Source organism: Leucopleurus acutus (genome assembly GCF_964270905.1).
Source record: "Leucopleurus acutus genome assembly, chromosome: 9".
Classification (NCBI taxonomy): domain Eukaryota; kingdom Metazoa; phylum Chordata; class Mammalia; order Artiodactyla; family Delphinidae; genus Leucopleurus; species Leucopleurus acutus.
Genome location: NC_139144.1, coordinates 43,550,297 through 43,568,034, shown reverse-complemented (window position 1 = coordinate 43,568,034; position 17,738 = coordinate 43,550,297). Strand labels below are relative to the sequence as shown.

Sequence of the window (17,738 nt, the reverse complement as noted above, 5' to 3'; positions counted from 1 at the left end):
AAAGTATGAACTTTAAAATAAATGTCACTAATTTTCAACAGGTATTTTAATGTAGAAAATTCTCCCTGAAACAAAATACTCATCAGTCTAAACCGTGTCAATAACATTAACCAATTTCACTCACCAATCTTTTTGGGCAACTGTTCTCTGTACCGTCTTTTGGAAATTGCAAACAAACAAAAAATGAAACTTCCTTTGCAGAGTTATTTGATTATAATATATACTCATTACTTGACAGTTTAATTTTGAAATTGCTCAATGAAAGGGAAAGCAACGTTTGTAGACAGGAGCTGCCCCACATAAACTCGGAGAAGAAGAAATCTTGCTAATGCTTACTGCACACGTGGAAAAGCAGCCCACACCTGCCAGTTGTTTTGGAAATGGGAGACGTGTGTCAGGCTGTGCTTCATCCTGAATGTGGCTGGCCTTTTGGACTGGCATCATAAGCTTTCCCAAATGTGTCCAGCCATGCAGCTCTAGGAGCTTTATTCACTTCGTAAATATTTCAGAATGCAATTATAGCAAAATGATTTTTAAAATCACACAGAGCCAGAACTTATAATTTTTTAAGGAAAATTTTTTATGATGAAGAATTTAAATCTTATACAAAAGTTGGCTTAAGAGAGTAGTGGACCCCTAAACTCCCATCACTCAACAACAACAATTGTTACCACTTAGCCAATTTCATTTCATCTGTCCCTCCCCAACTTTCTTCCTGGTGTACTTAAAGGCAAACCCCAGACTCTGTGTTGTTTTACTCATAAGTATTTTACTATATCTCTAAATGAGAATGAGATGCTTTTATCTTTTAACCTCTTATTGTTAAGGAATATATACATTGCATTTTTGCCATTATTTAAATAATTAGATATTGCAATACTTAATAAAGGCCATAAATGCAAGAGGATAGTAATTAAGACCATTGGAAAGAATGTAGTTGAAAGGGAGGGAATATTTTCCCCATTTTTCTGCCTTCTCTTTAAGTACTCACCATGGTGTTTCCTTCTTGCAGTTTCCTTGATTCATTAAGTAAATATATTTTCTGGGTCATTATAAGCTTTGAAACTAGAAAGAAAAGAAAGGCCAACATAAATGCAATATAAAGCGTATTATCCTTAATTATTTGAACGTTTTTGTAATGATAGGTAATTATAAGGGTGCAGGATTTCATGTCATAGAAACCAGTATTTTTCTACACATTCTTAAATCAGACAGTCATAAAATAGTAAATTAGTAACCCAGGTTTTAAAATTCATGTGAAACACTTCCTGGGTTAAAGATGTTTCTTTCTGTCACACAAACTAAAAGAACATACAGGAAAAAATGGAATTAGAATCACTACATTCAACTTCAATAATCCTCTCTGTGCTATTCTTTAGGCCTCAGAAATTCTTTAAATCCCTACATAATTTTTATTATAATAGGTCTAAATTTTATATATTGATATATATATATATATATATATATATATATATATATATATATGCCGACGTTTTAAAAAACTCTGTCACATAGATGGATGAATGGAGGGATGGGTGGATGGATAGATAGATAGGTAGATTTTTTTTAATTTATTTATTTTATTTATTTATTTTTGGCTGTGTTGGGTCTTCGTTGCTGTGCGCCGGCTTTCTAGTTGCGGCGAGCAGGGGCTACTCTTTGTTGCGGTGCGTGAGCTTCTCATTGCGGTGGCTTCTCTTGTTGCGGAGCACGGGCTCTAGGTGCACAGGCTTCAGCATTTGTGGCTCACAGGCTCTAGAGCGCAGGCTCAGTAGTTGTGGTGCACGGGCTCAGTTGCTCCGTGGCATGTGGGATCTTCCCGGACCAGGGCCCGAACCCATGTCCACTGCATCGGCAGGCAGACTCCCAACCACTGCGCAACCAGGGAAGCCCCAATAGGTAGATTTTTAAAATTTTGTTGCTCTTTTTAATTTTGTTTGCTTTGGGATTTTGGATCTCAGGTGCACAGAATTGAATTGATTATACTCCTTGGTTCCTGGCAAGTTTTTATTGTCAACCAGTGCACCTTCTCTCTTTTATGTTTTATTTCATGATTTTTCTCATTCTTTCCTGCATCATCAGTCCCCTTCCTACCCCCACCAGGCTCCCACTCACATGCAGTTAATGTATGCTTTTCCAGTCCACATTCCACAGGGTTCATGGTCATTTGCAATGTGTGCATTCATGAAATTCATTTTTATTAATGTAGATATGCTTTTAATGGCACAAATGGCATCACATTCTGTTTCTTACTATTCTATTCAACTTTATAGTTTTGAAATCTGCTTACACTGCTATCTTTTCCATGCTGATCATTGCCTTTGGCACTAGTATTCCTCTCTTGCATATTCATATACCACACGTTACTTAGGCCTAAAAAATATTTTCCTGTTTTTGAACTTCTAGGTTGCCTTCAACTTCTTCCTAGCACAATATGCTTTGGTGGGCATCACTGTACATGCCTCTTTGTGCATCTGTGAACAATATCACTGGAGTACACATCCAAGAGTGGAATTTGGGGGCACAAAAGATATGCCTACAGTTTTCACTAAATACTGCCAGACTGCTGTCGAGATTGCTACATCACATTAGAGCTGCCCCTCTAAATATTATATGAGATTTCTTATTTCCCCACATCCTTGCCAGCCTTTCATGTTATCTTTCTAATTTTTAACAACCTGCTGGCTATGAAATGGTGTAACAGAGCAGTAAAGTTGTAGTGGTTGTAGAGGTGAGGAGTGTCGCCTCAAATGCTAGCTCTCCCACTTAATACTTGTGGGACTTTCTGTTCCTGGTTTCCTAATTTGTAAAATGAGACAATAATGATGCCTAGTTCATAGAGTTGCTGTAAGGATCAGAACAGAACCGTTACACTTTAAAAGCACATAGAATAATGGCTGACCTTTGTAAGCACTCAGATATTGGCTGTTTATGTAGTTCCTTCAATTAATAGCAAGGCCCAAATCAATGAACACTCTTTGTATATCTAGTGGCCACATGACTCCATATCTTTACAGTACTTTTTCATAAAGTTCCTTGACTTTATTCTTTCTGCATTCTTTTTTTGTATATATTCTTGATATCCTTAGTTATTTATAGAAATTGAAAAGATTTTTCACTCAGTCTACCCCCATCATTTAATTTTGTCTTCGTTGTCCAATTTTAAAGCCATATCTTTAGTTCTATGTAGCTATCAGTTTTTCCCTTTATATTTCATGATATTTTTGGTATTGTTTAAGAAATCTTTTTCTACTCTGAAATCATAGACACATCCAATTTTATATATTTTAAATTTTTTGAATTTGTATCTTATTTTATATCACATTATTCTAATCATTTGATAATCTTGTTGAACTTTCTTTTTCTATCAGATTGTCAGTAGGATTCTTAGACTTTTAATTTTCAGATTATCATCTGCAGATAATGAGTTTTGTTTCTTTCTAGCAATTCCTAATATCTTCTATTTCTTTTTCTGGTCTTTCATTGTCCACACCTTCCTGTACCCTCTTGAAAATTACTGACATACTGGGGTTCCTGTTGTCTTTTCTTATTAGTTTTTTCCAATCTTAAATGAAATCATTCTAAAATGTTCCCACTTGATATGTTATTGCTGTAATTTATTATTATGTCATTCGGTTAAGAAAGTTCCCTTCTTCCTAGCTATCTAGTTTTCTAAAAATGTTGACATAAAGGGATTTTATTTATTTTTCATATATTGAGATTATCTTATTTTTTCCTTTAAACAAAACTCACTTTTTACTTGGTTGGATAAAATTTTAGATCTGATATTGGTGTAATGTTTATAAATGAAACTAAACTGTAATTTTATTTTCTTGAACTGCCCTCATTGGGGTTTATGTGCTGTAATTGCTTCATGAAAATAATTTTAGCAGCTTTTCTTTTTTCCTGTTTTCCAGATATATTAGTATACAATAGAGGATATACATGGTAAAACTCACATATAAAACTTCTTGGATCTGGTACTTTACAGAAGAAAAGATTTTGCTTTTTAAGCGGCATTGTTTTTTAGCATATATTGGTCAATTAAGATTTTCTATTTCTTCTTTTGTTAATTTTGGCATCTTACATTTTCTAGAAATATACCCATTTTGCTTTGAATTTCAAATTTCTTGACATTAGTTTAGAATATTTTTTGATTTTTAAAATATTCATGTTATTCTGTAGTTAGATTACTTTTACAAATTATGTCATTTCCTGGAACCAAGAACTATATATTCCCCAAGGTCCTATCAACTCTCAATCTCTACCTCTGGTTCTAAGATTAAAAAAACCATAGTCTTACTGAGGTAAATCTAAATACATGTCAATTCAATTTACTATTCTTCATGAATTAGGCTATCTCACCTGGTTAGGACCTAGATATGTTATATATTGACACTTGTAGATGTTGAGATGATCCCTGTGGTTTAAATGGTGAGTTCAACACTCTGATTGCCTGGGTTCAGGTGCCAACTCAGCACTGAGTACAAATATGACTTTGGACAAATTTCTTATCCCATCTCTATCTCCGTTTTTCCTTTGTGAAAAGGGAGATGATAATAGTAGCACCCACCTGATACGATCGTTGTATGATTAGGTTGGCAATGCTTGTAAAAACACTTAAACAGTACATGGCACACACAAAATACTCAAAGTAATATATGTTTATTTACAATTTAAAGCCAAATCTGAACATACCAATGTGTATCTTGTTTTACTTTTCTTTCATTCACTTTTTATGAAAAACTTTCCAATTGCTCCATATTATTCTAAATATAAATTTTCGTAACTTTTAAATATTATCAAATCCTTTCATATCATCTATGGATGTACTTATATAACTTTTACTCCTTTAACTTTGAAGATAAGCCAATTATTGGAATAGCAACAAACATAAATAAAAGCTAAATATATATATTTAGTTTCATATGTATATATGTATATGTGCATATATATATGACACAAATGTATCATATATTCAATTATAAAAAATCTAGGAATAAGAATTTTTTTAAATTCTGAAATAATATTGACTTTTATAAACCAAGACATGACCAAATGCCAAGATTATGCTGTGTCCCCAAAATAGTAGATTAAATTAATGTTAAAATTAATAGACATGTTTCCAAAGAAGACATATAGATGGCCAACAGACACATGAAAAGATGCTCAACATCACTAATCATCAAGAAAATGCAAATCAAAACCACAATGAGACATCATCTCATACCTGTCAGAATGGATATTATCAGGAAGACAACAAATAACAAGCATTGGTAAAGATGGAGAAAGGAGAACCTTCGTGTACTGTTAGTGGAAATGGAAATTTGTACAGCCACTGTGGGAAAACAGTATGAAGGTTCCTCAAAAAATTAAAAATAGAACTGCCATAAGATCCAGCAATTCCACTTCTGGGTATTTTTCCAAAGAAAATAAAAAATACTGATTCAAAACGATATATGTACACTTATGTTCACTGAAGCATCATAGCCAAGCTATGGAAGCAACCTAAGTGTCTGTCGATAGATGAATGGATAAAGAAATGTGGTGTGTGTGTGTGTATATATATATATATATATATATATATATTATATATATATATATATATATAATGGAATATTGCTCAGCCATAAAAAAGAATGAAATCTTGTCACTTGCAACAGTATGTATGGACCTAGAGGGTATTATGTTAAGTGAAATAAGTCAAACAGAGAAAGACAAATACTGTATGATTTCACTTATATGTAGAATATTTAAAAAAATGAACAGAACAAATTCATAAATACAGAGAACAAACAGGTGGTTGCCAGAGGGGATAGGGTTTGGCTGGACTAGTGAAAAGGTGAGGGAGATTAAGAGTACAAAAAAATGAGTTATGGGGATGAAATGTACAGCATGGGGAATATAGTCAATATAGTCAATTCTATTGTAATATCTTTGTATGGTGACAGATAGTAACTAGACATATCATGGTGATCATTTGTAGAAATATTGAATCACTGTGTTGTACATCTGGAACTAACACAATGATATAGTTCAATTATACTTCATTTTAAAAATATGTAGACACTGGGAGGAAATGCATCAAAATGCTAATGATGGTTATCTCTATGGGGTGGGGATTATGGGTGATTTTTTTTTTTTTTTCTTTTTTTTTGCGGTACGTGGGCCTGTCACTGTTGCGGCTTCTCTGGTTACGTAGCACAGGCTCCGGACGCGCAGGCTCAGCGGCCATGGCTCACGGGCCCAGCCGTTCCGCGGCATGTGGGATCTTCCCGGACCGGGGCACGAATCCATGTCCCCTGCATCGGCAGGCGGACTCTCAACCACTGCGCCACCAGGGAAGCCCTATCATAGTTTTAAAACCATGATTATCTTCAGATCTCTATTTGCATAAACATAAGCTTAAAGCTAAACTATCATTTTAGATCATGAATCTCTATGAGACCTTGTATCCTCAACCCTTCTCTTGGTTATATGCATTCTCTAATATGTAAACGCCTAAAGTAATGATGATGTCTTCTCTCAGTAATCTCACAGGGGTTAGCTATTTCCTACGTAATAATAATAATAGGTGATTTATATATAATAAAAATATTATGAAGGAAGTGCTGAATCAATCTGCTGTGGTAAATAGGTTTACAAGAAATAAATTATCACAACAGCAGACGTTCAAGACCAATAAAACCTTCACCATAGTATTGAGCCATGACCATGCCTTTATAGTTATAACATTATATGCAATTTTAAACCAACTAATTGGTGAAAGAAAAAGTCCTAGATCCTGGCTGATCTAAAATTAAAAAGGTGAATTTTTTAAAAGTTCTTGTTTGGCTGGTATGGAGAGGAGGGATGGAAATACACTTCCTTAGAGTGCATTTTCACTTTTAATAATCACCTGCCTTTGATAAGTACTGGGGTTAAGGGCCCTTGCTGATTAGTAACCATGTTTATTGACTGTGTTCACAGGGCTTCTACATACATTACCTTTTTAATCCTCACAACACTCAAGTCTTCTGACTCCAGGTTCCATGCTTAAACCCTTAAATCATTTGGTAAATCAAACATGTTAATACAATTTAGCAGGATGACCAGTAAAAGAAATGTATTTTTTTTTCTTTTTGCGGTACGCCATGGCCTCTCACTGTTGTGGCCATGGCCTCTCACTGTTGTGGCCTCTCCCATTGTGGAGCACAGGCTCCGGACGTGCAGGCTCAGCGGCCATGGCTCACGGGACCAGCCGCTCCGCGGCATGTGGGATCTTCCCGGACCGGGGCATGAACCCGTGTCCCCTGCATTGGCAGGCGGACTCTCAACCACTACACCACCAGGGAAGCCCAAGAAATGTATTTTTAATTACATTCTTTCATTATTTATAATCAAAGGAAAGCAAATAAATAAAATACTTGAAGCATTTCCCTCTCTTGGAAAAAAAGGTGTACTTCCTGTTTTTCACATACGTTTAATTTCAGCAATTCTGTGGTCATGATGCAATAATGGAAATAAACTGAGATGCCTCTGAACTCTAAGATTTTATGATTTAGATAATGAAGATCACTGAAGCCAACTTTTTGGTTTTTTTTTTACTAACTCATTCCAATGAATTGCACAATGAATTAATTACAGTATTAACACTGTTATTTATTTCAAGGATTAAACTCTCTAACATTTCCCCTTGGGCATTAACATTCTAGAAAAACACCTACTTTGAATTCAACCATGAGGCTGCACACCTCAAACCTCCAGATTCCTGTTAAAAACAAAAGCAAAAAACCGTATTCACCTTGGCTGTTTCTACCTGGGCTGAGAGAGGAAGCAGAGAGGATGCTGAAATTTAATGGATCCAAGAGAATAATGATAATGAAGATGAGTATCTTTAGTTAAACCTTAAAGAAATGGTAAAACTTGGGCTTCCCTGGTGGTGCAGTGGTTGAGGGTCCGCCTGCCAATGCAGGGGACACGGGTTCGAGCCCTGGTCCGGGAGGATCCCACATGCCACGGAGCAACTAAGCCAGTGCGCTGCAACTAATGAGCCTCTGCTCTAGAGCCCGCGAGCCACAGCTGCTGAAGCCCGTGCACCTGGAGTCCATGCTCCGCAACGGGAGAGGCCACCGCAATGAGAGGCCTGTGCATCACAACGAAGAGTGGCCCCCGCTCGCCGCAACTGGAGAAAGCCCGCGCGCAGCAACGAAGACACAACAGCCAAAAATAAATTAATTAAAATAACTAAAAAAAAAAAAAGAAGAAATGGTAAAACTTCAATAGACAGATGATGGGAGAACAGCAATTACATGAAGAGGAGAAAATAATCTAATTTTAAGAACCTAGGTTATGAGAGACAGAAAGAAAAAATAAAGGCATGGAAAGGAAATGGCATCTGGTTTTAGAGAACTTTTTTGTATAGGAAATTGGCAGTCCCTATCTGAATTAGACTTAGAAACATTATTCTTACAAGATTGGATTGGGAGAAGTGATTTAACCATTCATCAATGTCACTTGAGTTTATACCAGGACTATTCCAGGTTTATATTTATTTATCCATTTAATGCTCATGACAGTTTTACAAGGATTTGTGTCAGTAGTCCCATTTCACAGATAAGAAAAATGAGACACAGTAATGCAAAAAAAATGATAAACCAAAATATCAAAATTTTAAGTAAAAGAAGATCAGTATTTTTCCTTTGTCTCAGCTTCCAATATGGCCCCATCTGGCACTGTTAACAATTCTGTCTTTATTTTAAACTTTGCTATTTTTATCATGATTTTTTGCACTAATTTTGATTTTTAAAATACTGCCTTAAAATAGTATTGATCTTGATTATTGAACTTTTTAGTGCACTTGTAAATTTTCCATCCCAGGCAGGTGCCTCACTTGCCTCACCCTATTGCTGGCCTAAGTAAGAGGGAATTTCACTTATACATCAAAGTTCTGTTTTATTTCTTTAATAAAAAGAAATTATTTCCTTTTATTTTTATTTAATCATTAAAAGGAATTCCTTCACCAGAAGGAATGGAATTATGACTAAAACTGAAACAGAACTTAAGTGATCACTCTGATTATTAAATTATCTTAAGTCCAGATCACCAGTTTTCATATTTTTTCCCTAGAAGAAAGAAGAGAACAAATGATTATCACTTTATAGATAAGAAAACCAAGACATGTAACAGCTCAGTCACAAAGTTAAAGCTAAGCTTCCTGGTGCTGAATGGGACACACCATATTAGAAGCTTCTCTAGGGACAAGTTTGAAGAAAATGAAAATATAAAGTATACTTATATGAACAAATCTAGGCCAAATAATTTGGATCGAAAGAGTAAGGTTTTGTAAAGAATATGTGCTTCTGGAGCTTCCCTGGTGGCGCTGTGGTTGCGAGTCCGCCTGCCGATGCAGGGGACACGGGTTCGTGCCCCGGTCCCGGAGGATCCCACATGCCGCGGAGCAGCTGGGTCCGTGAGCCATGGCCGCTGAGCCTGCGCGTCCGGAGCCTGTGCTCCGCAACGGGAGAGGCCACAACAGCGAGAGGCCCGCGTACCGCAAAAAAAAAAAAAAAAAAGAATATTTTCTTCTGAATTAGACACAGTGAACTTGAATTCTCCTTCGGCCACTCACTAGCTGGGTGATCTTTGACAAGTTCTGAAGCCTCAGTTTCCTCATTTATAAAATAAGCCTTCTCAAACCTACCTATCACTGTTTGTGTTAGAAAGAAAAAATGAGAACGTAGCTAATAGTATTTATCAATTAGGATCTCAACCTATGACAGATGGTACATACAAAACAGAAAAATTCAGATTTTTTTTAGAGGTTTTATATATATATATATATATATATATATATATATATATATATATATATGTAGAAGGACAGAGAAACCTAAAGGGATAATGCATCTGAGGGGACAGTTGCCTGAATCCAAACGAGAGAAAAGTCAGATAGAGTTATTTGTCTTTAAAAGTAGTGACCTTTGGTGGAGGAAGCCAAGGAAATAAATACTCTGACCTTACTGTCCTCTCTCCCTCTGATTTCCAACCAAACCCTAAGCTAGAGGGCATTGAAGCCCAGTTGCTTTAGCCCATGCAGGCTGGTCTTAAGGGAAGACTGCCAGGAACAGAAGGATGAAGAAGGGGTTTAGAGGAGCAAAAGGAAGCTCACCACCGCATAATAAGAGCTCCTAATTACTGAGCATTTTCTATGTAACAGACAAAAACACTTGCGCATTTAATCCAAATAACAATCTTTTAAGGTGAAAACTATTATTTTCCTATTTTATAGATGAGAAACCTGAGGCTTACTGTAGTTAGGTGACTACAGAACCAAGAATGGACAGGAGAAGTGAATGAAAGCTATCTTTGCCATGCCCCATCATTGCAGAAGAACAATAAATGGTAGTGACTGGTTTCATAATTATCATCACTGTCATCAAAACCATTGAATTCCAACCCCTCTAGCAATTGTATTTCCAGGAATTTATCTCATAGTTATAATTCATGAGTATAATAAAGTATGTTCAGAAGTGTTGTTTGCAACATTGTGTTAGCAAAATATAGGCAAAACTTAAATGCCTATGAACTTGAACAGATTAAATAAGTTATAGTACATTTAAAAGATGGAATACCTTGATACCTTGTGGTCAGTAAAAAGAAGCAGCTCTATGAGTACTGGCTACTGATATTTTGATATATTGGTTCAGAACAGTGTGTATGTTACCATTTCTGTTAGAAAATAAAAATTACCCTGTTATCTGTATTCTTGTAGATGAAAGAATATCAAATATGTCTGGAAAAATACTTAAGAAACTGGTAACTCAGTTGCCTTTGGGGAAAGCAACTGGATGGCAGGTGAAATAGAGATAAATTTTTATTGCATACCTGTACTTTCGAATTTTTTTTACCATGCTCATGTAATACCTATTTTAAAACATAAATTAATTAAGGAAAAAATCAAATCGTATGTTATTAGTTACCTTCCAGGGACTTCTGTAATTTGGAAAACAGTGACAGAAAATGGACGTGCATAAAAACCAGCTTTCTTACTCTACACCATGAGCGATTTGCTTTCTCAGTAACAATAAAATCCCTTGCCATATCAGCTTCAGTTAAATGAATGCAAAATAAGGAGTAAACTTCCATCTGTATTTTACAATGCTTTGCCCATGCTGCAAAAGCAAAAGCTGTAGGGAAAACAATGAGAAAATTAGCACCTTGAAGCCAGGTAACAGTTAACTCAGAAGGCAGGCTAAGCATAATATCACACTCAGAAACAGCCCAGCCTGAGAACACCTCAGGAGGACTGCTGCTGTTGTTGTTGTTTAAAAAGCAAACTCTCTTGCCCAAATGAGGCAGGTGGCAAATTAACCACAGCTCCCTAAACCCCTGGGGACTTACAGAGCTCTGTCCCCCGGGTAACACCGCTATCCTTCCAGGTTTTCACTCTTCCCAAGAAACCTGACATGCTCTTTCTCATGGCATTTTCAAATTGGGAAGATCAGGACGGAAAAACTTTGCCCATCGGGAATGGCGAGACTGGCTGATAAAATGACGGAGTTGATGATTAACTGTTACCTGGATAGCCAGTTTTTTTTTTTTTAAAAAAACAATGCGCCAACCTGAGTTTTAATTGTTGATCTCCTCCAGCTGTTGCCTGGGAAAATGTCCTTCCTTGGAGGAGGCATTTCCAGGAGTTTCAGCAAGTTTCCTTAGGATCTTATGGTTTCTGAGATTCGATTTTCTTCGGGTTGCGGGGAAAGACAGGAGGTTGATACAAGGCGCTACGCTTCGGAGGAGAACGGATCGCCTACTCCAAAGCAACTCCGGCCTGAGCACTTAGCCCCTCCCGTTTGGGGGTCCCGGGGCCCCGCCCCCGCACAGCAAACCCTATAAAACCGCTGCGACCAGGGTTCGTCCTGCAAGTCTGGGTTCAGTCCGACTCCAGGGTCAGCGAGGTACCCCGCCAACTTCCCGGAGCATCGCGTGCCCGAGCCATGGCCCAGGGGCTGTACCACGAGGAGTTCGCCCGGGCGGGCAAGCAGGCGGGGCTGCAGGTCTGGAGGATCGAGAAACTAGAGCTGGTGGCCGTGCCCGAGAGCGCTTACGGTGACTTCTACGTCGGGGATGCGTACCTGGTGCTACACACGACCCAGGCCAGCCGGGGCTTCACGTACCGCCTGCACTTTTGGCTCGGTGAGAGACGCGGGCGGCCGGGCCCGGGCGCGTCCAGGTCGGGGAAGGGCGTGGCCGCTGGGGGTTGAGGTTTGCGGGCTGGTGGGCGGGGCAGCGCTAGCCGGACGGGCCTGGAGACCCTTCGCGCCGGTTAAGCCCCCGTGGGCCTCCCCCCGCCTCACCCCCACTTTGGGCCTGGGCACCTTTTCCCCGCTGGCGTCCGCTCCTGCAAACGCGGGGCGCAGCGAAGTCGGGAGCAGTCTTACCTCACTAGCTTTGACCTTTGTCGTGTCCATCTCCCGGGTTTTGGCGCCGCTTCCTCTCGCTTCACCCCCTTTCACCTTCCAGTCTCCAAACCCACCTCCCGCCCGGGGCGGCCGCCCGCTGCACCCTGGCACTGGCCAAGTTCGGCTCGCCTTCCGACAGGTTCAGTCCTGGTTCCCCTGTCAGCGAGGAGATGAAGTCAAACAAGTTTGTGGGCATTCGCCGCAGACGGCGAGAATTCCTTTAAGAAAATTATTTAGTTTTATTTTTTGCCCTTGGGCGTCAGCTTAGAGTTCTCTGTTATTTGCGGCGATTAATGTTCTGGGCCGCTTTAAATCAGATTCCAGCCTGCCCCGCGCCTGCTCGCAGGTTTGGCTAAGAGAAATTCCTGTTGATTAGGATGCTGGCGGCTTTATCAATATAAGTAAATAGCTTTATATGGCAGAGTTTGTATTTAGATGAGTTGCTTTATAATAATTATTATTATTTTTAAATTTATTATTTATGTATCTGAACAAGAAGACAGTTTGGAACAAAACAGCTCCTTCATCAGTAGTAATTATTTTGGGCTTCACCGGCGCCAGGCTCTCAGGACACTGGGTCTTGAGTGTTCTCCTTTTCCCACCTTCTACTTTTGCTTGTAAACATCCTGAATGTCTAACCTCTCCCTGTGAGATCCTGTGTCAGTGGGCACACCCCATCTAACAACGCACTGATTGTCTGAGCCTTATTGCCTTCTTTTAAAATCAGCTTGCCTCCCCTAGACTGTGTTTATTTTTAGTTTTATTCATGAGTCTATGGGGAAAACACACAAAACCACACACACATACACATTTTGAAGTCCCTGAAAGTCATTTTTCCCCCTAACATTTGAAGATTTTAAGAAACAAAATGGTAGAGAACATTAAGTGATGTTCTCAATATTAGCAAAAACCCGGAGCAAACACTCCAAATGAGAAATCCATAGAGGGAGACAGCACTGTTTCATTACAGCACTTGATATTAAAATGTTGTGCTTGCTTGAGGAGGCTGAGGCTGAGATCTAAACTCATTTTGGTTTCCTAGTGTAATGTCACTGTTCCTATTATCACAGACAGTGATTTGTTTATATTTTATACCCCCTAAAAGAAACTCCCCACTGAAACCTTAATGTATAACTTGTGTTCATGAATGAATGATGCCACATAGAATAATAATGTCCTTACCTTGGTTTTTCTGTTTAGAACTTGGATCTGGAATGAGTAAAAGTATCTGAAATACCACATCTGTCAGTTTGGTGAATTAAAATGTGAAAGAACTTCATATCATGCTGTGTAGACAGCAGTTAAGTTTGACTTTGTCAGAGGATTCCAAGGGGGCTTTAAACACAATTGTTTTAATTCTATAGGTTCTTTCTTATCCAGGAAGTTCTTCAAGCACTGTGTTTCGTAGGGTTTACAGATTCGAATTAACCCGTTCATTTAGTGCTCACCAGTTTCAAAAAATGTAATAGAAAATGCTTTGGGCAAAAACATTTTATGATCTTAAAGGTCTACTAAAACTGAACTTAATAGTGTGTTAATTAATAAGTTAATTCAGCAACTTTCAACGTGCCCAGCATTGTGTGCCCAGCATTTTTGCATATGAACGATTTATGAACCTTTCCTGAAACTTTACAATTGCAAAGGTGCAATAAAACAAAAAGTGATATAACCCAGGTAAAATGTCATGAGCACTATGAAAGAGACACCACGTGTCTGTGGTTATGGGGAAGCAGAGAAGTCTTAATGGAAAGAAAGGAAAATGAGGGGAATTGGGAGGGATCTTGTGCCAAGAGAAAATCATGGGAACCGTGGAAAGTTTAGCGCACTATAGTCAGCAGGACCTGTAGGTGGAACTGTTCAGCAGCTCTCCCTACTTCAGTTCCCTGAAGCAAGCTGGATTTCATCCAATGTATTCTACTCTAAGACCTAAATTCGGGTGAATTCATGAGGATTATTCAGAGGGACAGATTGAGACAAAGTTCCAATTGGGAGAGCTGAAGTTTCAAGGAAAGAGAAAGTCTGACTAAAGGAAGTCAGTTGGAAGGAAGATGAAAGAGAGTAGAGTTAAAATCAGCCTGGGATAAAAAAAAGGTGGCTGGTGTAGAAATGAAGAAACCCGCCAAGTAAGAGGAAGAAAGAGGAAACAGGAAGAAGTGGGACACAGAACGGGAGAACAGAGGAAGAGTCATCTTTCCTGGTCTCGCCCTCAGTGTCTTTCCATAGTACCTTTGCATATCTCAGATTATTTCATTTTTTAAATTTATTTTTTGTTTCCTTTACAAAGTAGGAATTTGTTGCATGTAACTTAGAAGTTGTTGCATCGGTCCTTCCTGAAAAAACATTTCAGCTTTGTACCTAGCAGTTTAAATACATCTATCTGTGCTGGGCTCTTTGTAAGGCATGGGGATCCAAAAAGTTGGGTTACAGTATACAATGTATAATACAAGGAGCTTATAATATACAAGGGCAGGAGAGGATGCTGAGAAACTGGAGTTTTATACATTGCTTGAGGTAGAGGAGAATATAAAACGTACAACCATTATGGAAAAGAGTCTGGCAGTTTCTTACAAAACTCTACATGCCACTACCATGTGATCCAGCAGTCGCATTCATGGGCATTTAATCCAGAGAAATGAAGTTTTATATTCATGCAGCAACATGTACATGCATGTCATAACAGCTTTATTTGAATAGACAAAAACTTGAATCAGCCCAGATATCTGTCAACAGGTGACTGGTTAAACAAATGGCACATCTATACCAAGGAAGACTACTCAGCAACAAAAGGGAACAAACTATTGATAAACACAACGCAGATGAATCCCTTAGGGAATTATGCTGTGTGAAAAAAAAAATGCCAGAAGGTCTCATGCTATATGATTCCATTTATATAACATTTTGGAAATGACTAAATTTTAGATTTATTGTCACCAGAGGTTAGAGATGACGTAGGGGAGGGAAGATTCAGGTGGGAGGTGGGTGTAGTTATAAAAAGGCAGCATAAGGGATTTTTTGGTGATGGAACTATGCAGTATCTTGACTATGATGGTGGATATATAAATTTACATATGTGATAAAATTGTATATAACTAAATGTACAAATACACACAGATGAGTTCAAGTAAAATTGGGAAAATATTAAAAAGATAAGTGGATTGTATCAATGTCAATATCCTGGTTGTGGCATTTTGTGCTGTACTGTACTTATATACTTATACTTTAATATACTGTAGTATACTAAACTGTACATATTAAAGTTTTACAAAAGTTTACATTGAAGGAAACTTGGTCTATTGATCTGTGTGTCTATACCAATTGGTGTCTTCCACCAATACCACACTGTCTTATTTAATTACTGTGGCTGTATAGTAAACCTTAATATCAGATAGAATTAGTATTCTTACCTTATTTTTCTTTGTCAAGGTTGTTTTAGCTATTCTAGGGCCTGTGCCTTTCCACATTAATTTTATAACAAACTGGCTCATATAATCTGTAATAAACCTCAATATGATTTTGATAGGAATAGAATTAAGCCTATAGATCATTTTGGGGAAAATTGACATATTTATTACATTACAAGTCTCACATTCCATGAATACTTCTTTATATTTATTAAGGTCTGATTTTTTATTACCATTTTTTAGTTTTTAGCATGTAGATCATGTACCTGTTTTGTTAAATATGTATCTGAGTATTTCAGTTTCGTTGAAGTGACTGTAAATGGTATTGTGCTTTTAATTTCAACTTTTGCATGCTCATTGCTTCTATATAAAAATGAGACTGCTTTTTATTATTGATTAATCTTCATCATGCTGTCTTGCTGAATGCACTTTTTCTGAAGAGGTTTATTTTGGTAGATTCCATAGAATGTTCTATGTAGGCCATCCTGTCATCTCTAAATAGACACATTTTTTTTCTTCCTTTCCAATCTGTATGTTTTTTTATTTCTTTTTCCTACCTTTTTCAGTCGTTAAAACTTCCTGTGTTATGTTGGGTAGGAGTACTTGCCTTGTTCCCCATCTTTGGGAGAAGGGATTCAGTCTTTGATCATTAAGAATTTATGTTAGCTGTATGTGTTTTGAAGATGCTGTTTATCAAGTTGAGGATTTTCCCCTGTGTTCCTAACATGGCGAGAGTTTTTTTTTTTATCATGAATGGTTGTTCAGTTAACTTAGTCATTAAACCTCTCTTTTTATTTATGCTTTATATATAAAATCACATCCCCAAAACAATTTTAGGAAGTTTACAGCATATTTACAAATATAATATAACATAGTATAAAATAACATAACACAAAACAACATAACATGGAAGGCATTGGGAAAATTAGCATAGGGAAAATAAATGAAGTCATAAGCATACTCATTCGGAACATTTGTAAGTTTTTGAACACTTATTAGAATTTCATCATAATATAACTGAACTTGATTTTAGTTTTCATTTTCAAAGGCTAGTATTGGCTTCATTAAGACCTTTCAACCTCTTTAGAAGACTCTGATTTATTCATACTGACATTCCCTGGCCTTGCACAGTGCATAAGCATCAACAAATGATAGCATAATTTAACTAACTTACTTCTAGTTCATTCATTAGTCGCATGCCTGCCCATTTTCATCTACCTAAAGAGATTACGGTTTCAACGTGTACTCAAGTAAGAATATTTATATCAAATACATCATCCTCAACACCTTTCATATTAACCTTGATTTAAGTTTCCTTCCTAAAGTCTCTCTGTACAAATCTACATCTATGCCCTTATTAGTAATCTAATTTATGGATGGGAAAGTGGACAGAAGAATGACACTAGGCCCTTTCAGACTGCAAAATTGCATGTGTTTTTTATGTGTTAAGTAATTTTCTTTGACCACAACAAGTTCACAAAATTGGTATCATGTCAAATACTCTTCTAGCTACTAAATTTTTTTCTGAGAAGACACTTACTACACAGGTCCCCTTTGAGAGTGAGAGGAGTTGTAAATAAATCCAATTCTTTCTTTCTTTCTTTCTTTTTTTTTTGTGGTACGCGGGCCTCTCACCGCTGTGGCCTCTCCCGCCGCGGAGCACAGGCTCCGGACGCGCAGGCTCAGCGGCCATGGCTCACGGTCCCAGCCACTCCGCGGCACGCGGGATCCTCCCGGACCGGGGCACGAACCCGCGCCCCCTGCATCGACAGGCGGACTCCCAACCACTGAGCCACCAGGGAAGCCCCCAATTCTTTCTTTAATATACCTGACTGACTTCCTTTCTCCAACTTTCATGAATACTCTTAATTGGGGTTCCAGTTGAACTATAGTA

General features: G+C 37.8%; 1 protein-coding gene and 1 long non-coding RNA gene across 3 annotated transcripts in view; one reads left to right on the top strand and one right to left on the bottom strand.

Annotated features, from left to right (window-relative positions):
* The window catches only part of LOC309966498, a 511,042-nt gene extending 503,811 nt beyond the window's left edge, over positions 1 to 7,231 (bottom strand). Inside the window, exon 1 of the long non-coding RNA XR_014326455.1 lies at positions 7,168 to 7,231. This is a non-coding gene — a long non-coding RNA (uncharacterized lncRNA). The remainder of the gene's footprint in view (positions 1 to 7,167) is intronic.
* Positions 7,232 to 11,978: 4,747 nt separating this feature from the next.
* Positions 11,979 to 17,738, top strand: part of SCIN (scinderin) — a gene marked incomplete at both ends in the record, with an annotated part of 78,550 nt that continues 72,790 nt past the window's right edge. For both annotated transcript variants that reach the window (XM_082845946.1, XM_082845945.1), the window contains one exon: positions 11,979 to 12,177. In XM_082845946.1, the coding sequence (XP_082702072.1) occupies positions 11,979 to 12,177 (199 nt within the window). The remainder of the gene's footprint in view (positions 12,178 to 17,738) is intronic.